The sequence below is a fragment of the Hippocampus bargibanti genome, linkage group LG01, assembly GCF_051943395.1.
Source record: "Hippocampus bargibanti isolate YZ-2025 linkage group LG01, ASM5194339v1, whole genome shotgun sequence".
In the NCBI taxonomy this organism is placed as follows: Eukaryota; Metazoa; Chordata; class Actinopteri; order Syngnathiformes; family Syngnathidae; genus Hippocampus; species Hippocampus bargibanti.
Genome location: NC_142734.1, coordinates 25,878,692 through 25,906,691, shown reverse-complemented (window position 1 = coordinate 25,906,691; position 28,000 = coordinate 25,878,692). Strand labels below are relative to the sequence as shown.

The following is a 28,000-nucleotide window of genomic DNA, read 5'->3' as shown; positions in this document are numbered from 1 at the left end:
TCTGTCCTGCTTCCCCCACCCCCACGCGTCCTCTTCCAGGATTCTCCAACCAACAAGCTGCTCTATGCCAAGGAAATCCCCGAGTACAAGAAGAGGGTGCAGTGCTACTACCAGCAGATCCAGGAGATGGCATCTCTCAGCGAGCAAGAGATGAACGCTCACCTGGCCGAGGAGTCCCGCGTGAGTGCCACCCCCACTCCAAGCCGGGCGTTGCCCGCGTCACCCTCTGATGGCCAATCTCTTTTTGCAGAAGTACCGCAATGAATTCAACACCAACCTGGCCTTGACGGAGATCTATAAATACGCCAAGCGATACAGGAACCAGGTAGGAAATTCTTGCCATTGCGCTGACGGGCTCCCGGGAACAGTCTGTCATGTTTGGACCGTGGAGATTTGAACAGAAATGGGGAAGCAAGCCTCGAAGACAGATACTATTGTCATCATTCTCTTAGAACAGGGGTCGGGAACCTATGGCTCACGAGCCATATATGGCTCTTTTGATGATTGCATATGGCTGGCCGATAAAACTAAATACATATTATCACTTTTTCGCTGTTCATTTCCTGTTGGGGCTGCAAGTTGGCGGAAAGCGCAATTTTGATTGGATGATATTAATCTAGGCTGGTGGAAAGCGCAATTTTCATTGGATGATACTGGCCATCATGTTGAAAGAAGGTAAACGCTCCTTTAAATAAGCCCAACAAGTAAAATAAAATGACGAGCACACTTCAGGTTGAATGCACCGGAGGATTTGCCTTTGTGGAAATAAAAGGTTCTGATTCTAATTTGCAATGAAACAATACAATCGGTGAAACAGTCGAATGTCAGTGGCATTTTAACAAGCATCATGCTAACGTTAGCGTCATACACTTCTGCGAGAGATAGCAGAAAGCAAGTGTGGAAGTTAATGAGCCATGTGCAGGCTAGCTGCCTGCGACTGGAACGACTGGAATGAAAGTCAACTTTCATTCCAGTCGTTTGGCTGGATTTTTACCAGTCATGAGGAACGGAAAACCATTCATGTTAACGGTGAGTACTACCCATACCTGTCAACCTCCACTGCTCCATGCCCTTACAAACTGTCATATTTGCCCTTACAAAATACAAAATAATCGTACAATCTTTTTTTTCAAACGTGTTTATTTATGTAGTTTATCATGTTACATTGTACATGTGTTTCGTTATATCATTCTGTACATATTCTTAAATGATGAAATTACAAGTACAGTAAAGTCTCTTTATATCGATATTCAAGGGAGTCCGAAAAAATATCGATATAACCGGGACTATCGATATATCCGACCCTGTTTGCATGTAATTTTCTCCGTGCGTGCATAGAAATAGTATCGATATAACCGGGACTATCGATATATCCGATATCGATATAACGAGACTTTACTGTATTGCTTAATTACTACATTGTTCTCTATTGTATGATCGATATGTTTTCCAGACTTCTACGTTTTTTGCCGTGGCTCTTTGTATCAAAATGCGTCTTTAAAACATAGAAACCGGAGGCAGCTACTTTCACGTCTTTTTTTGCAAGCAACACAACACAAATATTTCACACCTTTCTTTGAACCTTGTATCAATCCCTCGTATCGTCCTGACTTTCGCTTTGTTCACGTGTGATCGGAATGACGCAATGGGAAATCCTCAGGCGGCAGACGCATGCGCACAGTTACATCAAACCGCTCGCTTCGTTTGCAACAACAACCAAAAAAAAGATAGAGGCTACTGCGGCGAATTCGTTTGACTTGATGGATTTGCCGTTTCGTGATCATCGGTGTATACCGGATGATACCCATAATTGACAAATTTGCGTTTTTCTGTACAGGTTTTTTTGTATGTCGTACACGTCTTAAAATGCATAATAAACATACTTTGTACGGCAAAAATGTACAGGTTGACAGGTATGACTATCACAAAGTTATTTTAAATACAGTGAGACCTCAACTTCCGAACTTAATTGGTTCCCAGACAGAGTGTGTAAGGTGAAAAGTGTGTATCTAAAAAAAAAATCCCATAGGAAACCATTAAAATGGGAATAATCCGTTCCCGGGTTTCCATAAAATATACTTTTCAACTAAATAAGCCTTAAAACTACACACAACATACCTTATTCTGTGTATAATAAATGTGCTATTGTATTGTAATGAAAGAAATACACTGCATCGTATCATAAAGTCACTTTATTTACATTTGTGATGGTCATTTATGGCTTGATGGAATGGCGTTGGAGGTCAAAGGGAATTGCTGTTTGGAAAGAGAGGCGCATTACATGACGACTGAAATTAAAGAAATAAACTGTGCTGTAAAATAAAGTTTTATTTACCTTTTTGACGGTCGTTGATGACTTATGGAAGGAGAGTCACCTTCCATAAGGACTGTTGGTAACTTAACCTCTGGTGCTGTTCGGTCGTGTGCTTCCGCCGAAGATCACTCCGCCAGCCGTGGTGGGTGTGTATTATGAAAATAGTGCTTATTATTAGGTTTAATTTTCATAAATTTGACGTTTGTAAGACAAAAAGTTTGTAAGTTGAGGTCTCACTGTAATTCATTCTGATATTTTGTTGAAAAGTGGCCGCGCGTACGTGTGTGTGTGTGTGTGTGTGTGTGTGTGCGCGCGCGCACTCGCATGTGTGTGGCTCTCACTGAAAAACAATTCTATATATTTTGCTTATATTTGGCTCTCTTAGTCACTGTCTTAGAAGAAGAAAGGCGCATTAGTGTGGCCAACTGACTCGCTCAGCAGTGATCTGGTTCTCCACCTTCTGTGACCGTGTTGGAACCCAAAGTCAGTCACTTGGCCTCACAGTCTGCTTGTTTTTGTGGTGCTGCGCTTGTGTCCAGGTGACAAATGCCCTGGAGTGCAACCCGACGGCCCGTCGCACTCAACTGCAGCACAAGTTTGAGCAGGTTGTCGCCCTGGTGGAGGACAACATCTACGAGTGTTGCAGCGAGGCCTGAGTCGACGGCAGTCCTGTTTGGCCAATGTGTTTTTCCAGAAGTGAAACGCGTTCTGGAGCCCCCTCCCTCACTCTCCCCCATCCGGCTTGGGTTCCAAAGGGAGGCCGAGAAGAGACTTTGGACCGGTCGGTGGGACCCGAGGCCCGACCAGTCTTGATGCACTGAACCTCGCCCAATGCTGCACTGCGCTGTATGATAATGTCCATAGCAATATTTAGAGATGTGTTGTCGTGCTTTGGAGCGTCCCCTAAACCCTGTAGGAGACGACGGCGATCGTCACGAAAGCCTGTAAACATTCTCAGGTGTACCTCACCACCATTAGTGCTTTGAACTTTTTGTCCCCGTGAGGAGACGCGTCAAGATGACTGAACGGCACCGTAGAATCCGTCCACGTGCCTCCTTTGGACCAAATGCTAGGGAAATGTACGTTGGTGGCAAACGTGATCTCTTTTTTTCAAGACGAACGTCTCCCGTGACCGTATTTGTGATGCCAAATGAGCGTGGATGAAATAAACACTTCCTGCGCGTCTGTGCATTCGCCGCCGTCTCGTCTGCCAAATGTCACTTTGGAAATCGGGAAATTCAACCAACCTTTCGTAGGGTAACTCGTTCCAAGAGGCAACCAAGCTAATCGGCTAACGACGTGCTAGCTAGCTACATTAATTTGGTGTTTTGTTCAATAGACGAATAGTTCTACCGCAGGGGTGTCAAAGTCATTTTTTTGCCGCGAGCCACATTGTAGTTATGGTTTCCTCTCGCCGTTATGAATTTGGGGAACCCATTAGAATGTTTAAATCCCTTCAAATATTACATATAGAGCACACAGCAAATTAATGAATAACTCGTTTTCAAATCTGAAGTCAAGAATAATGACTTTTATTGTGGTTGAAATCCAAAAATATGAAATTTTGGCTCAGATTTTAGCAATCATTATGGAATTTAACAAGTTTGATTTGCTTTCGCGGGCCGAAAAAAATGATGTAGTGGGCCGGATTTGGCCCGCGGGCCTTGACTTTGACACCTGTGTTCTACGGCCTCCAACAGTTTGCGGCCCTGCGGCTTAAAGGACAACCGAAGCTGTTGGGGTACAAAGATTAGAAAGCGATGTTTAAACATGTTCGTATGGCGAATTACCCCAACAGAAACCTCCGGACAAGTTGTGTCCATAATTTGTAAAATCACTTCAAATGACTTCTACTGAGCGTATTTTACAAAGATTCCACGGCATATAGCTATATTTTACGTTTTAAGACTTGCGCTGAATATTCAGGAAGTCTTGTTTTCGAGTTGATGACGATGCCCTAAGTGACGTCATGGAGGGAACGCCCAAGACCGAGAAAGTGACACACAATGCATTTTGGGTACTTTTTTCCGTGTTGATCGCGAAATTAGAAGGAAAACTTAATAAATAACGCAATGGTGAATCGTTGTGTGTCGCAGCCAATTGCGTAACACGCATAAAGAAGGTGTAAATTGACACAAATTCCCAGACAAATTCCAACGGAGCTAGTGCGCCATCTTGTACATTTTCTGGGCACTACATTGGAGTCCAGACGGCTCGAATAGATATCGAAGGACTTTAATCGATTGCAAACATTTATGCTTTCCTCTTCAGAACTATTTAAATCATATTCATAACTGGATGAGTAACAAGAAAGCATCTTCTCCAAATCTGAACTCTCTGAAGTCATTGTTTTGATTCTGGAGCAAGGCAGTTTGTGAAGGAGTATCATGGCGTGATGTCACGAACAAGGGGGCGGGACCTTCTGAAACTCGCCATCCCGAGGTCATTTTATTTAGTTTTGGGACACTTTAAGTCATTTTTATTGGTGTTTTGCATTTGACTAAAAATATCAGCCTGCGTGTTTTGGGTATTTTACATGCTATAAAACGTTTTTCTGATGTCAGGAAAAAAAAAAATGGTGCCGGTTGTCCTTTCAGGATCAAGGACCAAAATGTCATTTTGAGAGCAACTGTTTATTTCCTTACGGCCAACCTTGACCTTCACGCTGAAACGGCACAAGGCATGAATATGTGAGCTGTTTCTTTGGCGGCATTTACAACGTCATCGCATTTGTCCTTTCAAAGCGGATTAGCGCCTCGCTAGCATCATTGGCATGGAACGGTGAGCAGCGGCACTAGAAAAATGGCTCCTTCCGCATTGCTTCCGAAGTGAAGAAGAGCTGCAGCTGCACGCGGGGATGAGGAAAGTCATCACCACCTGTTTTTTCTTTTTTGGTGAAAGGATGGGTGGAGGTGGACTAAATATATATGTGGTGCTTGCCGGCTGCGGGCAGTGACAAATGGGACAGATGGGACACCTGAGGGGGGAATAAAGGGAGCCTTAGACCTTCGGCATGGCTCAAGCGGGGGTCACTTGACTGGAGGCAACAGACGAGATCTGAGTTTTGGAGAAGGTGGAAGCCGCCGCATTGTCCTGCTCTCCAAACGGGTTCTTGCCGCAGCACACAGTGGCGATCATGCAGTTGCGGAACTGAAAGAGCGACACACCAAGTTGAGGTTGACTTTTGACCTTTTCCAAATGAACTTGTTTCGAGTGGGAAATTTGCAGCATGCGCTCACCTGCTTGTTGAGCAGGATGTAGATGACGGGGTTGTAAAGGGCGGCACTCTTGGCGAAGAAAGCGGGCGCTGTCATGAACACGGGCCCGAATTGGGTGCCCTGGTTGGCAAAGATGTACCATGCCACGCTAGCGTACGGCACCCAGCATACCAGGAAGGAGATCACCATGACAACCACCAGGCGAGTCACCTCCTTCTCAGCGCGCTGTGTGCTCTCCGACTCCTGCTGCTGCTGCGCCGCCTGCGGCGGAGATCGGGGGCGTGGCGACAAACGTGCGCCTCAATCGCGATTTTGCCAAAAACCACAAATGCTTTACTGCTTTATTGGAGCCATCTTCAGACTATAACACTGCATGTGTGTGTGTGTGTTTTTGGTGGGGTACAGTTAAAATGATTTCATCCTAAAATTTGCAAATGTATTTTTGGAGATTTTCCCAGCCAGGGGCGTCCTTGCAATTCTTTCCTGAGTAAGTGTGAGCGTGTTTGCCAGTTTTGGTGTCAAACAAAGTCGCAGGCCAGTGAAAGGATGAGCATGCACAAAGCACTTTTGTCAAGATGTCCGCTAACATGAGCAACAAGAGCACTTGAATTACACACATGAATTAGGAAGATGAGGTGCTTATTATTCATGAGTGTGACACAGTGAGGTGGCAGGCAGGCAGGCTTCAAGCTGGCGTGCTGGCAAAAGCCTGCGTTCCCCCTTTCAGACCCCCCCTCCTCCACACGGTGTCCTTGAGACACTGCGAGGTACGTCACACTTGAGTCACCGAACAGTGATACCTTGGCTTACAGACTTAATTGGTTCCCAGACAATGTGTAAGGCGAAAAGTGTGTATCCCAAAAATTAATTTCCCATGGGAAAACATTAAAATGTGAATAATCCGTTCCCAGGTGCACACAAAACATAATTTTCTACTTCCTAATTTTGTAAGCCTTAAAACTACACAAAATTTACCTTATTTTATGTATAATAAATGTGCTATTGGGTTATAATTAAAGACATAAACTGTACTATATATCGATGAAAAGGTTTCTTCAGCCGTACTTCTTTGAAGGTGTCGGACGTTTCGCTTCTTATCCAAAAAACTTCGTCAGCAAATTAAAGTCTTACTGGTAGTTTAGGCCCTATATATATATATATATATATATATATATATATATATATATATATATATATATATATATATATATATATATATATATATATATATATATATATATATATATCCCTACTGTCCAGACATGGCGGTGCCGGACTCTGCTATTATAGGTCCCTGCTCTCAGGTTGTGGGGAGCAAAGGACTACTCCCTGCAGCTGCTCCACTGATAGTTCCTGTCGTTCTGATTAACAACTGGCCTGATTTCCCCACTTCGACCGGTATCACCTCATCAGTATTACCAATCCTTTGTTGCCTAAGCAGGCTATTGTATGAACGATCCAAATTGAACCTCACCCCACCAAACCGGTTTAATGAAGGAAAAATTAAAACCATCTATGTTCTTTCGTTAAGATTTTAACCTCATTGTCGTCAAAATAAAGTGGTTTTATTGACCTTTGTGATGGTCGTTGATGGCTTGATAGAATGGAGTGGCCGGTTTCATCAGTATTAAACACTTGATGAGGAATGTAGCCTTCTTCTTTCACCATCTTGAGGAATGATCCCTTGTAGGTGCTTTCTCTGCGATAATTTTACCTAGTTCCTCATCAATTGTGTTCTGTTTAGCTGGATTGATAGCTTTCTGCATCAAGTGTACAGATAGCTTGTGCAGGTTATTCGTGGAGCCTGATTAATGTGAATTTTAACCTTGCAGTCTCCACTGCCTTTGAACTATCAAAGTTAAAACGAATCCAAATGTCACTTTTTTCTATCCATTTTCTCATTATCTCTCTGTCGTCTGTCGGTCTCTTTAATGTTTACCCTCCACTGCTGCTTTCTTGATCAATCATGTGGCTTTAACCAAAGACTGGGGGCGGGGAATAAAGGACATAAAAATAAGTCGGCTGCCTTATTCTTTTTTGGAGAACGGCCTCACTCTCTCTCTGTCTGTAAACCCCCCCCTCCCCAACTGCTGCGTTCTTGACCAATCACGTGGCTTTAACCAAAGACTGGGGCTGTGGAATAGAGGACAAAAACAGTCGGCTGCCATTTTGTTGTTAGGAGAATGGGCTCATTCACGAACGACACATGACTCATTGTGGCGCTCCGTGTGTATTCCGAAAAATAGTTCATACGCTAAGGTAAAATTTTCATAAATTTAAAGTTCGTAAACCAAAAAGTTCATAAGCCAAGGGGTTCGTAAACCGAGGTATCACTGTATTTCCTTTTCTCTGCCCCCCACTGCATTCGATTCTAAAAAGGGGATGCCATTTCCGGGATGGCGCGTGTGCGTGGGTGCGTTACCGCTCGGACGGTGCACAGCAGGCGGCTGTAGCAGAAGAAGATGATAGCGAGGGGGATAACAAAATGCAGGACGAACATGTAGACCACAAACGAGGCGTTGTTGATCTCCGGTTTGGGCGTGTAGTAGTCGATGCCGCAGGAACACTGCATTCCCTCGGGGATGTACCTGCATGCATGCGCGCCATGCGTAAAAGACAACTCGGTGGGGGGCAGTGGGGACAGACATTGGGAATAGTGTGAGCAATTATTAAATGGAGTTTCAAGCTCTTGAAAAGGGACAGATGACAAAACAAATCTTTCTTTGGGGCCATTTAGAAAATGATGAAATGACAAAAAGTGTTTGGTGCTTTAGGCCGGGTCAGTCGCCAGCCAATTGACAAAGGGGCGCACCGAGAGACTGATGAGCGTTCGAAAACTTTTGTCCGTATAGCCGCATAATGACCACTAATTCCACTTGTGCTCACTTTACATACGTCGCTACCTCACTTTACATACGACACTACCTCAGTTTACATTCAGAAATTACATGTATTATTTGTTGTCAATTGTCTGTCTTTTTTAGCCACATTATAAGTGCTATATATCTGTGCTATATGTCATGCATTAGAATATGCATGAAATACACCACATTATGCATTAGAATATTTGAAAATAAAGCTGACTTTGACTTCAAATATGGCAGCAAAGCTCGCGCCTTTGGAAGGTGGATGACAGCTGGAGAAAAGTTGGTGCGGCAAAAATGGAGAACCACCCCCAGTTGTCACCCGCGGCGACAACACTGGAGCAGGATAGGAAAAGCAAAGCGGGGCGTACCGCGACCATCCAAGCAGGGGGGGGGCGGCGCAGGTCAAAGCCATGATCCAGGTGAGCGCCAGACCGCCGACGGCGTGTTTCTCCCCGAAGCGGAAGTTGCTCATGGGCTTGCACACCACCAGGTAGCGCTCAATGGCCAAAACCACCAGCGACCACAGGGCCACCTCCCCTGCAGGCAAAGACAGAAAGACAGACAGGTGAGATTGGAGCCTCCAAGACCCCCCCCCCCCCTTGCCCACTGACCTCCCATCGTGGCAAAGAAGCCCTCCACGTTGCAGGCGACGACCCCCAGGCTAAAGTAGCCGCGCAGGGCAGCGTGCAGCGTGACGGTGAAGCCCCCTAGCACCATGCAGAGGTCAGCCACCGCCAGGTTGAGCAGGGCGTAGTTGAGCGGCGTACGCAGCTTCTTGTGCCGCAGCGTCACGTACAGCGTCAGCGCGTTGACGGGCAGGGCGCTGACAATGAGGAAGAGCATGTAGGCCGCCACCAGCGAGTACTTCCAGGGCTCCGCCAGGTAGTACTGCGGGTACTCGAAGGGGCTGCGCACCAGCCCCGTCCTGTTGGACATGGGCACGTAAAAGTCGGCTCCTTCCGTGCCGTTCATGGCCACGCTTTCCTTTTCTGTCGGCGGCCCAACGGGATCCGGTGAAGCCGAGCTCTGCGGTCCCCCCAGGCGCCCAGCCACCTTTTAACGTGACACAGGGATTAGGGGGCCACGCGCAAAAATGGAATTAGCGCAATCTCGCCTCGTCGTCTCTGTGCGGGAGCCAGCGGGCGATCGAGAGAGAGAGAGAGATGGAGAGGGGACATTGGAAAAAAGGAGCAAAATTTTGCCACGGTGCCGTTTATTGACAAGTGTATAAAAATAGGTCGTCTTTGCTAAAATGAGGAATATGAGGCACTAGGGAGGAGCCGTCGGTCAACGGTGAGAAGGAAGACCGTCCATCAGTTGGGCTCGTCGATGGGCCTCCGACAGAATGGACACCGGTTGTGCTGGAGCAGCAGGAGCTCATAGTCTTCGCTGTGGAACATCTGAGTGCAAAACAAGTGACCTTGACAGTTTTGCAAGGCGCTTATAAATGAAATATATTACAGTGATACCTTGCCTTACGAACTTAATTGGTTCCAGGACAGAGTGTGTAAGGCGAAAAGTGTGTATCCCAAAAATTAATTTCCCATAGGAAACCATTAAAATGAGAATAATCCGTTCCCAGGTGCCCATAAAACATACTTTTCTACTTTCTAAGCCTTAAAACTACACAAAAAGATACTTTATTTTATGTATAATAAATGTGCTATGGTATTATAACTAAAGAAATAAACTGTACTATATAATAAAGCTGTTTTAATTACCTTTGTGATGGTCGTTGATGGCTTGATGGAATGGAGAGGCCAGTTTCATCAGCATTAAACACTTGATGAGGAACGTAGCCTTCTTTCACCATCTTGAGGAATGATACCTTGTAGGTGCTTTCTCTGTGATAATTTTACCTTGTTCCTCATCAATTGTGTTCTGTTTAGCTGGGTTGATAGCTTTTTGCATCAAGTGTAGAGATGGCTTGTGCGGGTTATTTGTGGAACCTGATTGATGGGATATTTTAACCTTGCAGTCTGCACTCTGCCTTTGAACGATTAAAGTTGAAACAAGTCCAAATGTCACTGTTTTCTATCCATTTTCTCACTTTCTCTCTGTCGTCTGCCTGTCTCTTTAATGTTTAACCCCCCCCCCTTCACTGCTGCGTTCGTGACCAATCACGTGGCTTTAACCGAGGACTGGGGGCGGGGAATAGAGGACAAAAAAAAAACAAGTTGGCTGCCATTTTCTTTGGAGAACAGCCTCACTCTCTCTCTGTCTGTAACCCCCCCCCTCCACTGCTGCTACGTTCTTGACCAATCACGTGCGGCTTTAAGGCTGGGGGCGGGGAATAGAGGACAAAAAAAGTCCACTCCCATTTCCTTGTTAGGAGAACGGGCTCGTTCATGAACGACACATCACTTATTCTGGCAGCCCCGTGTGTATCCCGAAAAATAGTTTGTATGCCAAGGTTCATAAATTTAACGTTTGTAAACCGAAAAGTTCGTAAGCCAAGGGGTTCGTAAACCGAGGTATCACTGTATTATTATTAAAACAAAAGCACTTTGTGGCCGCCGGCGTCATTGGGAAGCGCCAAAATGGGCCGTCGGCGTACCTTGAAGCAGGCGGGACACATGGTGATGCTGACGTCTGGAAGCAGCGAGCGAAAGTACTCCCATTTGAGTGGCGCCGGCCAGCGCTTGATCAGGACGTCCCTCCTGCTCATGGAGCGCAGCACCCATCGATTCACCTTGACAGGGACGAAGCGCGAGCCGCCCTGCTGCTCGGAGGAAACGGGTCATGCGCCTCGTCCTCTCGCCTGTCAGTCGCCCTCCTCGACCTCTTTCTTACCTCAAAGACCATTTTGGGGGTGAAGGGGTCTTCCTCCGTATCCTCCAGACCGTCATCCATCTTTAACACCTGCGCATCTGAAAGTGCACAACAACAAACGCCGCGTCGGGCGCCAGCACGGTGCCAAATTCAACAATAGAAACAGGAAATGACACGTGACTCTGTTTTGGTTTCAGGTCCTTTTTTTTGTCAGAAGGCCAACGTCCCCAACGTTTTTGGCAAAGTGTAACATGGCCTTTTGGAGGTGGATTTTGGCACGCGGCCTGAAAGCGCCCGGCGCGCTTCAGCTTAAAGAGCTTAGGTGTTCAAAATGCCACCTCGGGTGTTTGTGTCATTGGCCGGGCGGAGATTGGGAGTGGGGGTGGGGTGGGGTGGGGTGCGTTGCCCTTGAGCGTCCCGCCAGCTAATGCGGCTTTAATTCCGCCGCCCGGGTGGGCAGCGCTCGCGGCTCTCCTGGTTAGTGTCATTAAGATGAGACACGCTAACCCTATTGGCGCCGGCGCTAAGTCATCTTAGCGGTGGCAGCGGCTTAAAGGACAATCGACACCATTTTTTTGTTTCCTAACTGGCATCAGAAAAACGTTTTATAGCATCTAAAATGCCCAAAACACGCAGGCTGATATTTTTAGTCAAATGCAAAACACCAATAACAATGACTTAAAATGCCCAAAATCTTCCACAAATCAGCTCGAAACTGGGGATTTTCAGTCCCACCTCCAGTCCCGCCCCCAGTTCGTGACATCACGCCAAGTCGTCTTGCCTTGCTCGAGAATCAAAACAATGGCTTCAGATTCGGAGAAGATGCTTTCTTGTTACTCATCTAGTTATGAATATGATTCAAATAGTTCTGAAGAGGAAAGCATAAATGTTTGCAATCGATTAAAGCAGTCCTCCCATATCAATTCGAGTCGTCAATGACAGCAATGAAGCATCCCAGAAAATGCAAGATGGCACCCAAGCTCCGTTGGAAATGTGCTGATTTGTCTGCTGGGAATTTGTGTCAGTAAATATCAAATAGTAGTCTTGGTGCAACACACAACGATTCACCGTCGCGTTCTTTATGTGTTTTCCTTCTAATTTCGCCATCAACACGAAGTTTTCAGACCAAACAAAGTACCGCAAAATGCATTGTGTGTCGCTTTCTTGGTCAGCGGCGTTCCAAATGTGACGTCACGTGACGATCGTCATCAACTCGAAAACAAGACTTCCCGAATATTCAGTCCAAGTCTTAAAACATAAAATATAGTGATATGCGGTGGAATCTTTGTAAAAGACGCTCAGTAGAAATCATTTGAAGTGATTTTACAAATTATGGACACAACTTGTCCAGAGGCGTCGGTTGTCCTTTAAGGCTGAGGACTATTTCGCTTACTGTCGTTGTCCAGATGCTGCCAGGGCGCGTCAGTCTGCTCGACGTGAGGGACTTCCAGGTCAATCAGAGACACGGCTTCCTCGTCGCCGACGCCATCCTCCAAGTAGAACTGCACCAGCGGCAGCACCTCTGCGTAAAGTGGGCCAAGTCCGTAAGCGGCTCGCAAAAGGAAACAAAAAAACACGTTTGGCCATTCACGCGGCGGGCTCACCGTACGATGAGGCCGAGTAGATGAAAGGTTGCTTGCAGTTGAGGCATGCCGTCCCCTGGTGGTTCAACAACGGCTTGTTGGAGCAGCGGTAACACATCAGGGCTTCCGTCAGCTCCTTTTGGGGGAGGAAGGAGACAAAAGGATGGTTGTCTGACGGGCGCCAACGCAGGACGGCCCGATGCTGGACGAACCTCGCTGTCATGGAAAGGCTTGGCCCGAATGGTCAGGCTGTCCAGTTCGATGCACTCCTGAAAGCGAGACGGAATGTGGAGCTTCTGCAGCTTCTCGTAGCAAAGACGGGCCAGCTTGTAGGCGCCCAGATTTCGACTTTGCTTTGCCAAAGCGTACAAGGTGTTACTTGGAGGGGGGTCGTCAAGGGAAGTAAACAAACTGCTTTGCTGCTGTGAAATGTACATTTCTCCACTGTGAGACTAATAAAGGTAAATGCAATCCAATCCAAACACAACTGCCACGCCAGGGGCCGCTTATTTCTATCTGCACGCAGACCATCATTAGAAAAAAACGTTTTTTTAAACATTGGGGAAAAAAAATCTGCACATTTTCCTCTTTCGGCCAAATTTGTTTGGTTTGGCCCCGAAAAATTTGAAGTTTTTCTTATTATTACCAAATTTGTTGGGTTTAGCCCAAATAATGAACAAATGTTCCTCTTTTTGCCAAATTTGTTTGATTTGGCTCAAACAAATGTGAAAATTTTCCTCTTTTTGCCAAATTTCTTTGGTTTGGCCCCCCAAAAAATCTGCACGTTTTCCTCTTTTTGTCAAATTTGTTTGGTTTGGCCCAGAAAAATTTGGAGTTTTTCTTCGTATTACCAAATTTGTTGGGTTTAGCCCAAATAATGAACAAATGTTCCTCTTTTTGCCAAATTTGTTTGATTTGGCTCAAACAAATGTGAAAATTTTCCTCTTTTTGCCAAATTTCTTTGGTTTGGCCCCCCAAAAAATCTGCACGTTTTCCTCTTTTTGCCAAATTTGTTTGATTTGGCCCAGAAAATTTTGGAATTTTTCTTCTTTTTACCAAATTAGTTTGGTTTAGCCCAAATAATTAACAAATGCTACTCTTTTAGCCAAATGTGTTTGGTTGCATTCTTTTTAATTCCTCTTTTTTGTCAAATGCGTTTGGTTTGCCCCCCCCCCCCCCCCGCCCCCGCCCCCCCCAAAAAAACATTTTCCTCTTTTTGCCAAATTTGTTTGATTTGGCCCAAACAAATTTGCAAATTTTCTTTCTTTTTGCCAAATTTGTTTGGTTTGGCCCAGAAAAATCTAGAAATTTTATTTTTTACCAAATTTGTTTGGTTTGGCCCAAATAATTAACAAATGTTCCTCTTTTTACCAAATTTGTTTAGTTTGGCACAGAAAAAAATGGAAATTTTATTCTTTTTCCCAAATTTGTTGGGTTTGGACCAAATAATTAACAAATGTTCTTCTTTTTGCCAAATTTGTTTAGTTTGGCCCAAACAAATTAGCAAATTTTCCTCTTTTTGCCAAATTTCTTTGGTTCGGCCCAGAAAAAAATTGAAATTTTCTTCTTTTTACCAACTTTTTGGGGTTTGGCCCAAATAACAAATTTGGTTGATTTGGTCCATAAAAAGGCAAATGTTCCCATTTTTGACAAATTTGTTTCGTTTGGCCTCCATCTGGCAACCCCGTCATCATCTGTAGCATGTAGTGCAACGGCCCCGCCGGGCGAAAGTGGCAAACTGTAGACAGCCAGCGGTGGCGGAGATGACAAGGTGGCCTTGGTAAGGAAGGATACACTTTAAAAATGCCTGGTGGTGGCTTGTCCTTGGGGAGGTTGCTCAGGAGGAATCGGCAGATGTTGAACAACGACTCTGGCATGAGGGAACTGAAGGGTTCATCCTGAAGATATCAACAACAAACAGCCAGGAATCAAACCAAAGAATATGCTCTTCACTTTGTCTCCCCCGCCGAGTATGAGAAGGTCGCAGAAATGAGGCCCGCGTGCCATCATAAAAAAACCGGCGGGGGGCAATGTTCCCTCTAATTTTTCATGTGTCTGAGCAGACACACAAGCTACCTGAGCACACTGAGGACCACTGTGAGCAACATCAGATGAGTACGACTGATGTGTCGTTCGCGAACGAGCCGGTTCTTAGAGCCAGATCACTGAAGTGAACGAAGAGAACCGTTTCCTGACAAGGAGCCGGAAATGGGAGTCTCCTTTTTTGTCCTCTATTTCCCGCTCCCAGTCTTCGGTTAAAGCCGCACATGATTGGTCAATATCCGTGGTAGAGGAGGGAGGGGAGAATTACAGACACACGCAGCAGTGAGGAGAAGGAGGGGGAGGGGGGTTAGGGTAGACAGGTGGACGAATGTTATCACATTATGTTGTTATTATTATTCAATTATTATATTTTTTACTAGTAGGTATGATAGCATTATTAATACGAAAAGCAAATTAGTGACAGCTGATCATCAGACCAGAGTAATCACAGGGAAAGTGAAAGTTAGTGGATGCAGTCTGCGCACATATAAATCAAGCCATATAAATAAAAATATTTTATATAGTGTATTTTTTACATGAGTAATTTTTTTTCCACATAACTTTACATGATTTTTGGTAGTTAATTAATTTAAGCAAAAAAAACTGAGGGGCCATTTGGAAGCCAAAAGAGCCGGATCTTTTTAGTGAGCCGAGCCAAAACAACCGGCTCTCTGAAAAGAGCCGGAATTCCCATCACTCATGTCTACGCTGTGGCCACACACCAGTTTCACGCCAGTATCACGGCGCGTATGGGCAGGGCACATTCGCGCCGTTCTGCTCCAATTGGCTGCGTAGCGTACGTGAACTGTATGGCATTATTGGCTGGACACCTGACACCCATTGAGTTACATTGCAAAATGTGCGCTGCATAGATGTTCTTGTGCGCTGAGTATGTGCAAGCAGTGCGTGATTGCGCACGCGCGCAGCTTAGAAGGAACATTGGCGGGGGGTGAAAAACCCGCTCATTTGTTCTGTAATTTGAGCTTTTGGACGGGCCCAATCGGACTTCGGGACGGACGTACTACGTCACACGCGGCGTCCCAACAACCAGACGCCATTTGAGAGCACGACGGAGGAGAACTCAACCAGGAGGTTGCCATTCATCATTGAGATCATTGAGCGGCGTTATGATTTTTTTTTACAACCATACCAAGTTTAGCATTAGCCACCACTACAGTACTGTCATGATCTGGTTGGCGACCAACGGGGGGCGCTGTCGGCCCCGCCTGCACCTGCACAGGTGCTGGTTGTCCCGATCAGATTGGCGACTAGCGGGTAGCGTCAGCCCTGCCTGCAGCCTCGCAGGTGTTGGTCGTTTAATCATTGACATTTAAAAGGACACCCGGCACGATCATCCTGTGCCGGTTCATTGTTTGTTTGCTGCTTGGTTGCTGCATGCATTGTGTTTGTTTAACCTTGGCGGACTTTTACTTTTGGTCTTCTTTTGCTCCTTTGTATTTTTTCCATGCAGATGATTTTGATGTTTTACATTTTGTTCCTGCTGACTTTATTTTAATACAATTTCTCAAACAACCTCCTGCTCCCTCCTGCCTGCTTTTTGGGATCCGCACCCGCCATCACCACCTCGCAAACCGTGACAAGTACGTCTATCGTCCAGTAAGCAAAGTCCTGCCCCTCCCGAGTACGTCGCCGCCTCGCCGGGAAGGCATTTGCCCCAACACGGGTCGGCAACTGGCGAGGTCTCACCGTGTAGCGCTGGATCGGGTGGTAGACGTGGTAGAGCTCTGCAAGTGTCTGGAAATGTTGAAACTTGTCCAGCATTTCTTCTCGCTGCTCTTGGTTTTCTGTTGTAGGCAAATGCAGCCGTCAAGAGACAGAAAGAGAGAAAAAGCAAAAGGACCTCCTCACCTCTGGCGATGTCGAGACACTGCATGGACAGCATCCAGTAATAATAGCCGGCATCGTCGAAACGGCGCTCCACCACAGCGTTGCGGGTTAGCTGCTCCAGCACTCGCACGGCGTCGTTTTGCCGCCCGGCCTTGTGAAATGCTGGGAATCAAAAGCCAGAGTGCCGTTCGGGCGTCGGGAGTCGCTCATTCCAGCAAACGGCCATTTTTGTGGTCTTGCCGGGACCGCTCTCCTCTCGGCGCCAAAGAATTTGCCAGACGTAAACGTCAACATGTGTGCGCTGTTGTTGTTAGGTGAGGGCCGCTAGCAGAGCGTCATTAGAAGCGTTGCCGGCCAGCTAGCAATGCTGCCCGGAAAAAAGGCAGCTGGGGGTCCCGATTTATTGCTCACCGCTTTGGCTACATAGTCAAAAGGAGGGGGGCATGTAAGCTCGTAAAATGAGCTTGATTTTTTTTGGGTCTAGCCCAATTGTGAGGACGGAAACATAAAACGGCAACGCAGCTCCGAAAATGTGGGCCCAAACAGGAACTTTTTCCGCTGCCGAGAGACAAGAGCGGAGGCACGGGTTCAATGACCTCAAGTATCCAAAGGTCAACAAGGGCTGACTATCCCCACCAAACGCGCACACAAACACACAACTAGAGAAAAGCATCAATATCCAAAGCCTGCCAGCGGGCTGCCAAACGATCAGACCCGCTCGTTCGGGCATGTGTGTGTACTTCGTGCCGAGGCGGCGCGAGGAGATTTGGGAGCAGAGAAAAAAAGCCAATTGTGAAATCTCTAAGCGTATTACGACTACGGCTGTGGTCGTTGTAATCTGGTCATCATCAGAGCTGCTTAGGAGGCCCGCCGATGAGCGCGACGCAGGCCGCCGCTTGCTCAGCTTCAGCAAGGAAGGTCACCTTCTCCGCAATGGGTGTGGGCATTTGGGGAGGGGGTGGGGGGGTTTATGACAGCTGTGGGGGTTTTGTGTTTGTGGTTCCTCTTAGTCAGAAAGGTTTGACGTTCCCGCTGAATGAGGGATACCCCGCGCTCACCTTTTTGGGCCTCCTCGAAACGGTCGTTCTCAGCCAGCCACTGAGCATAAGGTACAAAGACATCATTTTTGAACTGGGGGTGCTTCTCTGCCAGGGAGAAAGCCTGAGAAGACAAAATCGTGGAGAAAATGAGATTAAAAAGAAAATTCAACTCTCATACAGAGCGAGTTTTGATCAAATTCAGCACGTGTATTATTTTTGATAGGGGATGGACATATACCAACAAATTGATGTGTCAAACAAAGTTTTAGATAACTGATGTCAAAGTCAAGGTCCTGGGGCCAAATCTGGCCTCCCTCATAATTTAATTTGGCCCGTGAAAGCAAATCAATCGATCAATGAATCTAATCTATCAAGGTTGCTCATTCGCTAGATAGCTAGCTCTCTTTCTATTTAGCGAGTTGGCTAATCCCTTCGAGCACAGGTGTCAAAGTCCTCATTTTCACCTCATTTTATTCGACCAGCGAAAGCAAATCAAACTTGAGAGATTTCATGATGCTTCCTAAAGTCTGAAACAAAATTTAAAATCATTATTTTGATTGATCAGATTTGAAAACTAGTTATTCATCAATTTGTTGTGCGCGCTAGATGGAATATGTGGAGGGGGCTAATAATAATAATAATAATAATAATAATAATAATAATAATAATAATAATAATAATAATAATAATAATAAATGTAATTTATAAGCCCCTTTCAAAACTCTCAAGGTCACTTTATAGTCACAGGTTAAGTTTTTCTGTGGGTGAGCAGCGGCAGCCACGTGCGCCAGTGTTCACTCAACCCGGAATAGCTCAAGTAGATAGAAAGTTACCTAGCTAGCTAATAGATAACTAATAGATAGATAGCTAATAGATAGCAAATAGATAGGTAGCTAGCTAGGTAGCTAGTAAGCAAATGGCTTCCCCAAATTCATCACGGCCCCCGAGAGAAAACTGTAACCACAATATGGACTGTGTCTTGCTCGGGTGTCGGGCTGACGAGGATGGACGTGCGCAACCGTGAGCAAAAGGGGGTTTGCCCGACTGACCTCGTCCCAGTGCTGCGTCTCCACATGCAACCGCACCAGGGCCTGCAAGTCGCCCATCTTGGAATACGTCTCTGAGGCATAGCCGTGGTGCTTCAGTTTCTTGAAATAGGAAGCGCATCTCGCCAGGGGTTCCCGTTCAGCCTTGTCCAGCTTGCGGGCCAAGTCGATCAGCCTGGGGAAAAGGAGGGAGGTGGGGCCTTGAAGGGAAGGGCAGAGGGGTGCCGGCGGACATCGGCGAACAAGGCCCCCATATCCAAAGCCACGTACATGTCGGCCCAGCCATGCTCTCCCAAGACGTCGATGGCTTTGAGATTCTCTCCGGCCGAAATATACATCTCGGCCGCTGCTTGGGGCTCCTTGCTGCACTTGGCCCAGTCGGCCTGCTTGGCCATCAGGATGCGAGACGTCTTTGGATCCGCCGCCCCCACATAGTCCTGCAATGGGCACACAAAAAGCCTCGTGATCTTCTCTCGCTGGGAAACGAAAAATGAGTTTTTTGTACCATGTTCAATGCCTGTGCACATGACCCTTGGAAGCGTCCTACCGGTGCCCCGAGTCTGTGAGCCAGGCGGCCGGAACTGAGACGGAGCCTTTTGTGTTGGCGCTCCCCCTCTTTGGGAAACTCATTTTTATTCTTTGACTCTGGACTCAGCCTGAGACCTTTTTTACGATTTTAGGTTACAGGTGTCAAAGTCAAGGCCCGGGGGCCAAATCTGGCCCGCCACATCATTGTATTCGGCCCGCAAAAGCAAATCAAACTTGTGAAATTCCATGCTCATCTATCAAGCTGGCTAGCGACCAAGCTAACTAGCGACCGAGCTAGCTAGCTCGATATATGAGCATGGAATTTCACAAGATTTATTTCTATTCAGATTAGAGCAGTGGTTCTTAATCTTGTTGGAGGCACCGAACCCCACCAGTTTCATATGCTCATTCACCGAGCCCTTCTTTCAATGACTGTGCCCACTAACTGCAGATGAGACTGAGGGGGTGGACCTCTGCGGCGGAGGTTGCACCGAATCCCTGAGACAGACTCACTGAGCCCCTCGGGTTCGATCGAACCTAGTTTAAGAACCACTGGATGAGAGGTAAGATATTTAGCCCGAGCCCGACCAGACCCAAAGTTCTGGTTGGGCTCAAAATGTCAATCATTGCATTCAGGTCAGGCTTGGAGGGGCTTCTCTCTCGCTGACTTTTTTTTCTTTAATGTTTATAAAAATCTATACTAAAACAATGTGTGGATACTAAACAAAGGAAGAATTGTTATAAAATATGTTTTAAAAAGCAGTCAGCTAATTCGTCTGTGTAAGCTCTCAGTCGTACAGGAGTGGTCCATCGATGAGAAGGTTTCTTCAGCCGTCATCTGTACAAAAGTGCGTACGTCCGAAACCTTCACTTTTGTACAGATGACGGCTGAAGAAACCTTCTCATCGACAGTCAGCTAATTGTTATTTAACTACTAAACGGGCTCGGGCCTGCAATTCAAGTTAATTGGTTGGGCTCGGGTCGGGCTTTAATACCCGTGGGTCAGGCGGGCTGGATTTTTTTGAGCCCGATCTTAACTCTAATAATAATAATAATAATACATTACATTTCAAGCGCCTTTCAAAGATCTCAAGACGGGGATTGATGGATAGCTTTAAATGTATAAAGAAGAATTTTAAAGTTGATTCTATATTTAACCGGGAGCCAGTGAAGCTCTTGGAGGACGGGGATGATAAGGTGAAAGGATGAGGTTCTGGTGATGATCCGGACTGAAGAATTCTGGACGGGTTGAAGTTGACAAGTCAAGACTATGAACGAGGATAGCAGTGGTGTGAGGAATGAGAGACGGGCAAAGACGATTGATATTGCGTAGGTGGAAGTATGCAGATCGGGTTAAGTTATTTATATGGGAGTAGAAAGATAGTGTGCTGTCAAGAATGGCACCCAGGCTTTTCTCCTGATGGGAGGGAGAAACAGTCGAATTGTCAATCGTGAGAGAGAAACTGTTAGCTTTGCTCAAGGTGGATTTGGTACCAACGAGGAGAATTTCAGTTTTTTCGCTGTTAAGTTTGAGGAAGTTATGGGTATACCAGGATTTAATTTCAGAGAAGCAGGGTGAAAGGGAAGAAGGTCGAAGAGAGGCATCGGGTTTGCTGGAGAAATAGAGCTGGGTGTCATCCGCAAAGCAATGAAATTGTATACCAAATTTGCGGAGAATATTGCCAAGGGGAAGAAGGTAGGTGATAAAGAGGAGCGGTCCCAGGACGGAGCCTTGGGGCACACCAGAAGATAAAGGAGAGAACTGTGAAGTGAAGGAGTTATTTTGGATGAACTGAGAGCCGCCAGAGAGATAAGAGTGAAACCAGGGGTGGGGCGTGTCGGTGATCCCTATGGAGGAAAGTCTGTCAAGGAGGATGGGATGAGAAATGGTGTAAAAAGCTGCAGTGAGGTCAAGAAGGACGAGGATGGAGAGTAAACCGGCGTCAGCTGCCAAAAGATCATTCGTGACTTTTAAGAGAGCTGATTCTGTACTGTGGTGGGGGCGGAAACCAGATTGGAATGGTTCGTAGAAATCATTCTGGGAGAGGTGAGAGTGTATCTGAGATACACAACTTTTTCTATGATTTTGGAAATAAAAGGAAGGCTCGTGAAGTCATTGGGATCAGATCCAGGATTTTTAAGAATTGGTGTGACAGCCGCCGTTTTGAAGGGGACAGGGACGATTCCTGAGGACAGCGAGGCGTGAATAATGGCTGAAATGAATGGAAGGAGAGATGGCAAGCAGGATTTGACCAGAACTGTTGGGAGGGGGTCTAATTGACAGGAAGAATTCTTGGATTTAGTTATGAGGTTCGAAATGATAGAGGGATGAGGGAGATCAAAAGAAGATAAGAGATCAGAGGGGGTAGGAAGGTTGGGGGTGAGGGGTACAGAGGAGCCAAGATGCTGGTGGATTTTGTTGACTTTTTCAGAAAAGAATAGGAGAGAATTGCAGGTGTCAGATTAATAAAAGTGTGGGGGGAGAGAAACGGGGTTGAATGATTCTGTCATAAAGAAAAAAGAGAGCCCGAGTATTTCCAGTATTTGAGTCAATGAGTCCAGAGTAGTATTGTGACATAGCGTGAGAGATACTGTTCTTGTAGAGAGAAAGTTGAGCGGTGTACATATCTTTGTGAACAGTGAGTCTGGTTCTCTAATAAAGTCTTTAAAACTGCCGTGTTTTCGATTTCATGGAGCGGAGATGAGCGTTGAACAAGGGTGCAGAGCGAGTAAATAAAACAGAGTGGGATTTGACAGGAGCGAGTGTGTTAAGAATGTCGTTGAGGTCCGAGTTGTAGCGGGAAACCAGTTCATCAGGAGAGGAGCTTGGGTCCAGAGATAATGAGGCGAACAATAAAGCAAGATAGTCCAGGTTAATGTTAATTCAGATAACTGGCTAATCCCTTAGAGCACAGGTGTCAAATTCAAGACTCGGGGGGCCAAATGTTGCACGCCACATCATTTTATTCAGCTCGCGAAAGCAAATAAAGTGCCATGATGCATGCTCGTCCTCACCAAAAATTCAAATTGTCCCATGTAAACCACATTAACAGTCATTATTCTTGACTTCAGATTTGAACACCAGGTATTCATCAATTTGTTGTGTGTTCTGTATGTAAAATGTGGAGGGAATGAAACATTCTAATGGCTTCCCCAGATTCATAATGACTTTGACATCCTTAGGTGGACCATTTTTGTGCTGTTCTACTGCTGGAGGAACGAGAAGACGACAGGCGGCAAAAAGGCCGAGGGTGGCCAATCAGCGGCCTAAACGACGTGTTTGGATGAAGTACATATACAAGCTTTGGGGGACGTTGGCCGATTGGCTCACCTTGGCGTAGTCAAACATGCGCAGGTCGGTGTACATGCCCAAAGCTTTGGGTTCCTGCCCCGTCCGCTTGTAGAGCTTGGCCGCCTCGTGGAATTTTCCCTGGTAGGCGTAGATGTCGGCCAGGAACAAGTCATTGTCGTTCTCGCCCTGCTTCTTCCTTGCCTGCCAATTACATATTTGCAATCAAATATTTTGTGGGCAGGCCGTGAAAATTAACGACACCAAGTATTGGACACTGACTGCCCAAAAACTTGACGGTGGTGTCCTTCTGTCCGGGTTGCCACAAGCACAAACGATTCAACTCAGAGAACAAAGGTGAGCAAAGGAGCGTATTTTACCTCAATACTGTTGATGAGCTCCAAGTAGCGAAGGTCTTGGATCCTAATGAAGGCCTGGAAAGCAGCGGAGAGGTTTACTTACACCGACTGACTCATTTAAAAAAAGACAATAGAATTTAGCCACTATTTTGGGGTGCACTCGGTCGCAATGTGCAATTGGTGCCTGGATTTTAGGTCTGTCCTCTCCCACAAGAGGTCCCAGCACACTCTAAATTTGACTACAGCCAGCGGTTTTTTGATCATCTGCACATAAACCTGGTCCAACGACAAACATGGCTGAGAGGAGGTAACTGGCCTTCTTGGCAATGTCGAAATCAAGGCCCTCCAGAGCTTCGGTGGCCAAATCCCTCCAGTCGCTGTCCGTCACCCCCAGACAGGCGATTTGGTGGGCCTCCTTAAACAGCTTCCTCTCCAGGTACTGGTACATGGGTGCCGACTGGCGGAAGATGGTGGCAAATAAATCGCAAGATAACGTCAAAGCGCGGCACATTTGCAGGGGGGAGGGGAACTGCGGCAGCGTCTTAGCAAGGCGGACGTCCCAGCCATTGTTAGAAAGCACCCCGGAGAGGAAACTTTCCGCACCTACCTGAGGGACCTCCACGGCAGACATGGAATACACGTGGAGACAGAAGATTTTGGAGCCGTTGAAGCCAACCATGAAGCCTTGCATCTTCTGCTGGTGGACGGGGAAGTTACTGGCCTTGATGTTCAGGTAGCCGTTGCCGGAGAAGCACAGCATGGCCTCGCACTGAGTGTTCCAGGCCACACTGTTGGCGTTTGGCTCCTGTCGGGAGAGGAAAAATAAACAAATACAGAAATCTGGTCCAAATAAGGAGGGGGCGGGGGGTTGATCTAACACAGTGGAGATTGGTTGTGACTGAAAGAAGGAGATCGCAAATCCAAGTGGCCGATAGGGTGATAAGGTTAAAAGGTCGGTCATCTGGGAGGGGCACAGAGCCGAGTCGCTTCTCCCCCACATAGAAACGAGCCAGATGAGGTGGCTCGGGCGATCGGATTAGGATCAATAGAGTCAATAGAAAAAATTCAAATGAAGGGAAAGTTACAAATAAATTTATGTTGACTCTGTCAATTGCTCTGCTTCCTGTATTACAAACAAGAACCGCTTCACAAATGTTAAAGCACCATCTAAATATTTGTTGTATTGCAAATGCCTAACAATTAAAATGCACGTTTGGGGACTGCCTCTTTGACTTTGGCTGCGCTGATAATGAACCACCATTTTTTGTAATTTATGTACGTATACTGATTGTATTTCTATGTTCTTGCCTCTCTCTCTTAAAGGACAACCGACGTCACTTTTTTGTTTCTTAACTGACATCAGAAAAACGTTTTATAGCATTTAAAATACCCAAAACATGCAGTATTATATTTTTATTGAAATTCAAAACACCAATAAAAATGACTTAAAGCACGAAAATCTGCAAAAAATTGAGCTGCAAATTGGGCATTTTCAGAAAGACCCGCCCCCATTTCGTGACGTCACGCATTGCTGGAGAATCAAAACAGTGGCTTCAGATTCGGAGAATATGCTTTCTTGTTACACATCCAGTTATGAATATGATTCAAATAGTTTTGAAGATCGATTAAAGAATTTATTCCGTGCCATTTTGAGGCAACATTGGGGAGAAATGTCTCACCCAAAAAGAGGCACAAAATGGCCACCGAGCTGTTGTGAGGAACGAATCAGCCCGTTTCCACAGGCTGATAAATGGCACTTGGACGCCCTCTTCTGGCGGCTTTTGGGTGCAACACAAGGTTTTCAGACCAAACAAGTACAGCAAAATACATTGACGTGATGGAAGGACTGCTACAATGTGTCTTTTTTTCTCGGTCAGGGGCGTTCCTTTAGTGACGTCACACACGGACTCGTCACCAACTCAAAAACAAGACTTCCTGAATATTCAGTGTGAGTCTTAAAACATAAAATATAGCTATATGCGGTGGAATCTTATTAAAATACGCTCAGTAGAAGTCATTTGTTAAATTATGGACACAATTTGTCCGGAGATGTCGGTTGTCCTTTAAAGTGACGTGCTTCTTAAAGGACAACCGACGCCTCCGGACAAGTTGTGTCCATAATTTGTAAAATCATTTCAAATGACTTCTACTGAGCGTATCTTACAAAGATTCCACCGCATATAGCTATATTTTACGTTTTAAAACTCACACTCAATATTCAGGAAGTCTTGTTTTCGAGTTGATGACGATCGTGATGTCATATTTGGAACACCCCTGACCGAGAAAGTGACACACAATGGATTTTGCGGTACCTTGTTTGGTCTGAAAACTTCGTGTTGATCCGTGTTGATGGCGAAATTAGAAGGAAAACACATAAATAACGGGATGGTGAATCGTTGTGTATTGCACCAAGACTACTATTTGACATTAGCTGACACAAATTCCCAACAGACAAATCAGCGGAGCTTGGGCGCCATCTTTTGCTCTACACTACACTACATTGCTGTCATTGACTGCTCGAATTGATATGGGAGGACTCCTTAAATCGATTGCAAACATTTATGCTTTCCTCTTCAGGACTATTTGAATCATATTCATAACTGACTGAGTAACAAGAAAGCATCTTCTCCGAATCAGAACTCCGTGAGCCCATTGTTTTGTTTCTTGTGCAAGGCAAGACGACTTGGCGTGACGTCACAAACTGGGGGCGGGACTTTCTGAAAATTGCCAGTTTCGAGCTGATTTGTGGCAGATTTTGGACACTTTAAGTCATTTTTATTGGTGTTTTGCATCTGACTAAAAATATCAGCCTGCGTGTTTTGGATATTTTAGATTCTACAAAACGTTTTTCTGATGTCAGTTAGGAAACAAAAAAAATGGTGTTGGTTGTCCTTTAAGAATGTACTGTTGCTGCTGCGGTTTATGGCACAACCCGTCAAAATGACACACGACTTCAAATTTTCCCTCAACGCTTAAAAAAACTAGAAAAAAATAGAAAATAGTTGGTTATGTAACCTCCACAGAAATATAAATGATGTAAATGTTTATACAGTCTTGTTTAACTTAGATTTCGTTACATAGGCTTTGATTTATTATTAAAAATCCTTCCGAGCCTTCAGAAATGACATGAAATTTCTGGTTTGCTTTGGGCTCGGGCCTGCTAATCAAGTTAATTGGTCGGGCTTATGTCGGCTTTAATACCCACGGGTCGAGTCGGGCTGGATTTTTTGGGGCCTGATATTACCTCGACACTTTCGTTCAAACTGGGTGTAACTGACGGGTACCTTGTCATTGGTTGCCATGACAACAAAAATATAATTTATTTGGACTTGTCCTTTAAAAGTGTTTGATGTTTCTATGCGAAGCTTTATATGTGTGTTTTTCTTAAAATAGTCTTCAATACTTTATTTACAATGTTTATCACTTCCGCTTCCGTGTCATGTGTTTCGATAAACGCGAGTAAGGCGAGACAGACACAACGAGACTGATGCTAGAGAGAGACAGAAGCAGAGCAACTGCTAGAGAGAGAACGACAGTCTCAAGTCTATTATACGTTTATCTACTTTTGATTAATAAGGTGCATACGGTACGTTATTAATTTGCTTATTGACTGAATGTTTTGTCGAACTTATTGTAATGTTGTCGTTTCAATGTCCTTTATAGTTTTCACGGTGTTCCAAGTGTTCCACAATAAACGTTGTGACATCAGTACGAAGCGTCATCCTTGACCGGGGTAGATACACTGGGGTTCAAAGCAAGACCCCACTTCCCCACAGCCGTGCCTCTTACTAACTCAAGGCTTGACAAAATCAGAAAAATGAACAGGGGTGTGCAGACGCTTTCTATCCGACGTAAACAGACTATGCGCGCCGCTCGCCGACCTGAAAAAGAAGCTCTTTGCTGAGAATGTCGTAGACCAGGAGCGTGTTGTGCTCGTCCACCACGGCTAGCTTTTTCCGCGAGGCGCTCATATCCAGGCATCGCACTGACGTTGACAACTTCAGCAGCGTGATGGGAAAGGGGTTGTCCACAAAAATCTTCAAGATCTACAGGAGAAACGGTACGATGACATTTAGTGCCAATTATCGGCGCAACAATGCATGTTTGAGGGCAACTACGGCAAAATAAATGCAGCCAGCCAGATTCTCTCCCAATGGAAAAAAAGTGTTTGGATTGGTCGCTTCAACAGGCGTACATAAACAGGGAATCTAAAATGGCTGCCCCCAAAACGAATACAGTCAAACCTCGGTTTTTGAACGTTTCGGTTCTCGACCAATTCCATTTTCGACCCAAAATTTCTGGGGTTTTTATGCCGAAAATGGGTACTCAAACAAAGCGCACCTGAATGCACCACTGGACTCCCCTCCGCTTCGTTATACATTACTTCTACGTGTCGTGACACATTAGTGTTGTTGAAAGTTGTTGTTTTTTAATAAGAATCAGACACGTTTGGGTGAGATCTCAGCGAATGCTGTAAAATAGTTAAAAAGTGCTTTTAAAAAAGTTGTTTTCGAGACTTGGAACAGATTAAAACATTTTACATTGATTATAATGGGAAGTGTTATTTCGGTTTGCAAATAGGTTTATGGAACGGATTATGGTCGAAAACCAATGTTTTCAAACGTCTGGGTTCTCAATCTATTTGGTTTTCGACCAAAAATTTCGGGGTTTCTTTTTATGCCCTGGTTTATAATCCAAAATGGGTTTTCGACCAAACTGAGCACAATTGAATGCACCACTCGACTCCCCTCCGCTTCCTTCTATCTCGCTTCCTAGTGTCGCATCTCATTAGGACTGACGCATTATCCTCGTGCAGCGTTCTGTTGTGAGTCGCCATGTTTGTATTGTTCAATATCGAGTGAAAAAAAAGATGAAATTGATTACCTTGATTGTAATGGAAAGTGCTGTTTCGGTTTTCAATCAAATCGGTTTTCGAACAGGTTTCTGGAACGGATTATGATTGAAAACCCAGGTTTGCCTGGAAATAAATCGATGGCGAAGTGAAGGATCACAATGTTTCACTCTTTCCCTCGGCTCATGTCGCAAATGCTCCGACGCAACCGCAAGTACACCCCCCCCGTCACGGGCTACCT

At 45.6% G+C, this 28,000-nt stretch overlaps 3 protein-coding genes across 4 annotated transcripts in view; 1 reads left to right on the top strand and 2 right to left on the bottom strand.

Moving 5' to 3' along the window:
* plxnd1 (plexin D1) overlaps nt 1-3,503 on the top strand; it is an 82,891-nt gene extending 79,388 nt beyond the window's left edge. The window contains exons 34-36 of the mRNA XM_089005386.1: nt 40-180; nt 251-325; nt 2,854-3,503. Of these exons, the coding sequence (XP_088861512.1) occupies nt 40-180; nt 251-325; nt 2,854-2,970 (333 nt within the window). The 3' untranslated portion in view covers nt 2,971-3,503. The remainder of the gene's footprint in view (nt 1-39; nt 181-250; nt 326-2,853) is intronic.
* Nucleotides 3,504-3,645: 142 nt separating this feature from the next.
* Nucleotides 3,646-9,371, bottom strand: exorh (extra-ocular rhodopsin). Its single transcript, XM_089005498.1, has 5 exons — nt 9,011-9,371; nt 8,768-8,936; nt 7,955-8,120; nt 5,554-5,793; nt 3,646-5,464 (listed from the first exon to the last, which is right to left on the bottom strand). The coding sequence occupies exons 1-5, from the start codon at nt 9,369-9,371 to the stop codon at nt 5,333-5,335; spliced, it is 1,068 nt and encodes a 355-aa protein (XP_088861624.1). The 3' UTR covers nt 3,646-5,332.
* Nucleotides 9,372-9,660: 289 nt separating this feature from the next.
* ift122 (intraflagellar transport 122 homolog (Chlamydomonas)) overlaps nt 9,661-28,000 on the bottom strand; it is a 31,103-nt gene continuing 12,763 nt past the window's right edge. Inside the window, exons 13-29 of one of the 2 annotated variants that reach the window (XM_089005398.1) lie at nt 26,789-26,953; nt 23,515-23,712; nt 23,224-23,364; nt 22,929-22,982; nt 22,591-22,752; nt 19,002-19,168; nt 18,735-18,906; nt 17,704-17,806; nt 16,667-16,807; nt 16,505-16,602; nt 14,549-14,652; nt 12,967-13,132; nt 12,776-12,890; nt 12,565-12,693; nt 11,193-11,305; nt 10,957-11,121; nt 9,661-9,799 (exon numbers count right to left, since the gene is read on the bottom strand). In XM_089005398.1, the coding sequence (XP_088861524.1) occupies nt 9,713-9,799; nt 10,957-11,121; nt 11,193-11,305; nt 12,565-12,693; nt 12,776-12,890; nt 12,967-13,132; nt 14,549-14,652; nt 16,505-16,602; nt 16,667-16,807; nt 17,704-17,806; nt 18,735-18,906; nt 19,002-19,168; nt 22,591-22,752; nt 22,929-22,982; nt 23,224-23,364; nt 23,515-23,712; nt 26,789-26,953 (2,280 nt within the window). In that variant the 3' untranslated portion in view covers nt 9,661-9,712. The remainder of the gene's footprint in view (nt 9,800-10,956; nt 11,122-11,192; nt 11,306-12,564; nt 12,694-12,775; nt 12,891-12,966; nt 13,133-14,548; nt 14,653-16,504; nt 16,603-16,666; nt 16,808-17,703; nt 17,807-18,734; nt 18,907-19,001; nt 19,169-22,590; nt 22,753-22,928; nt 22,983-23,223; nt 23,365-23,514; nt 23,713-26,788; nt 26,954-28,000) is intronic. The other variant, XM_089005408.1, reaches the window with a different exon arrangement.

Bases quoted from the DNA above. Each gene is read 5' to 3' on its own strand.
- exorh (XM_089005498.1), bottom strand. From the start codon at position 9,371: ATGAACGGCACGGAAGGAGCCGACTTTTACGTGCCCATGTCCAACAGG. The intron at 8,121-8,767 runs GTACGCCCCGCT...GCATGCATGCAG, and splicing joins CCCCTGCTTGGATGGTCGCG to GTACATCCCCGAGGGAATGC. The intron at 5,794-7,954 runs GTAACGCACCCA...TCTCCGCCGCAG, and splicing joins TGCTGTGCACCGTCCGAGCG to GCGGCGCAGCAGCAGCAGGA.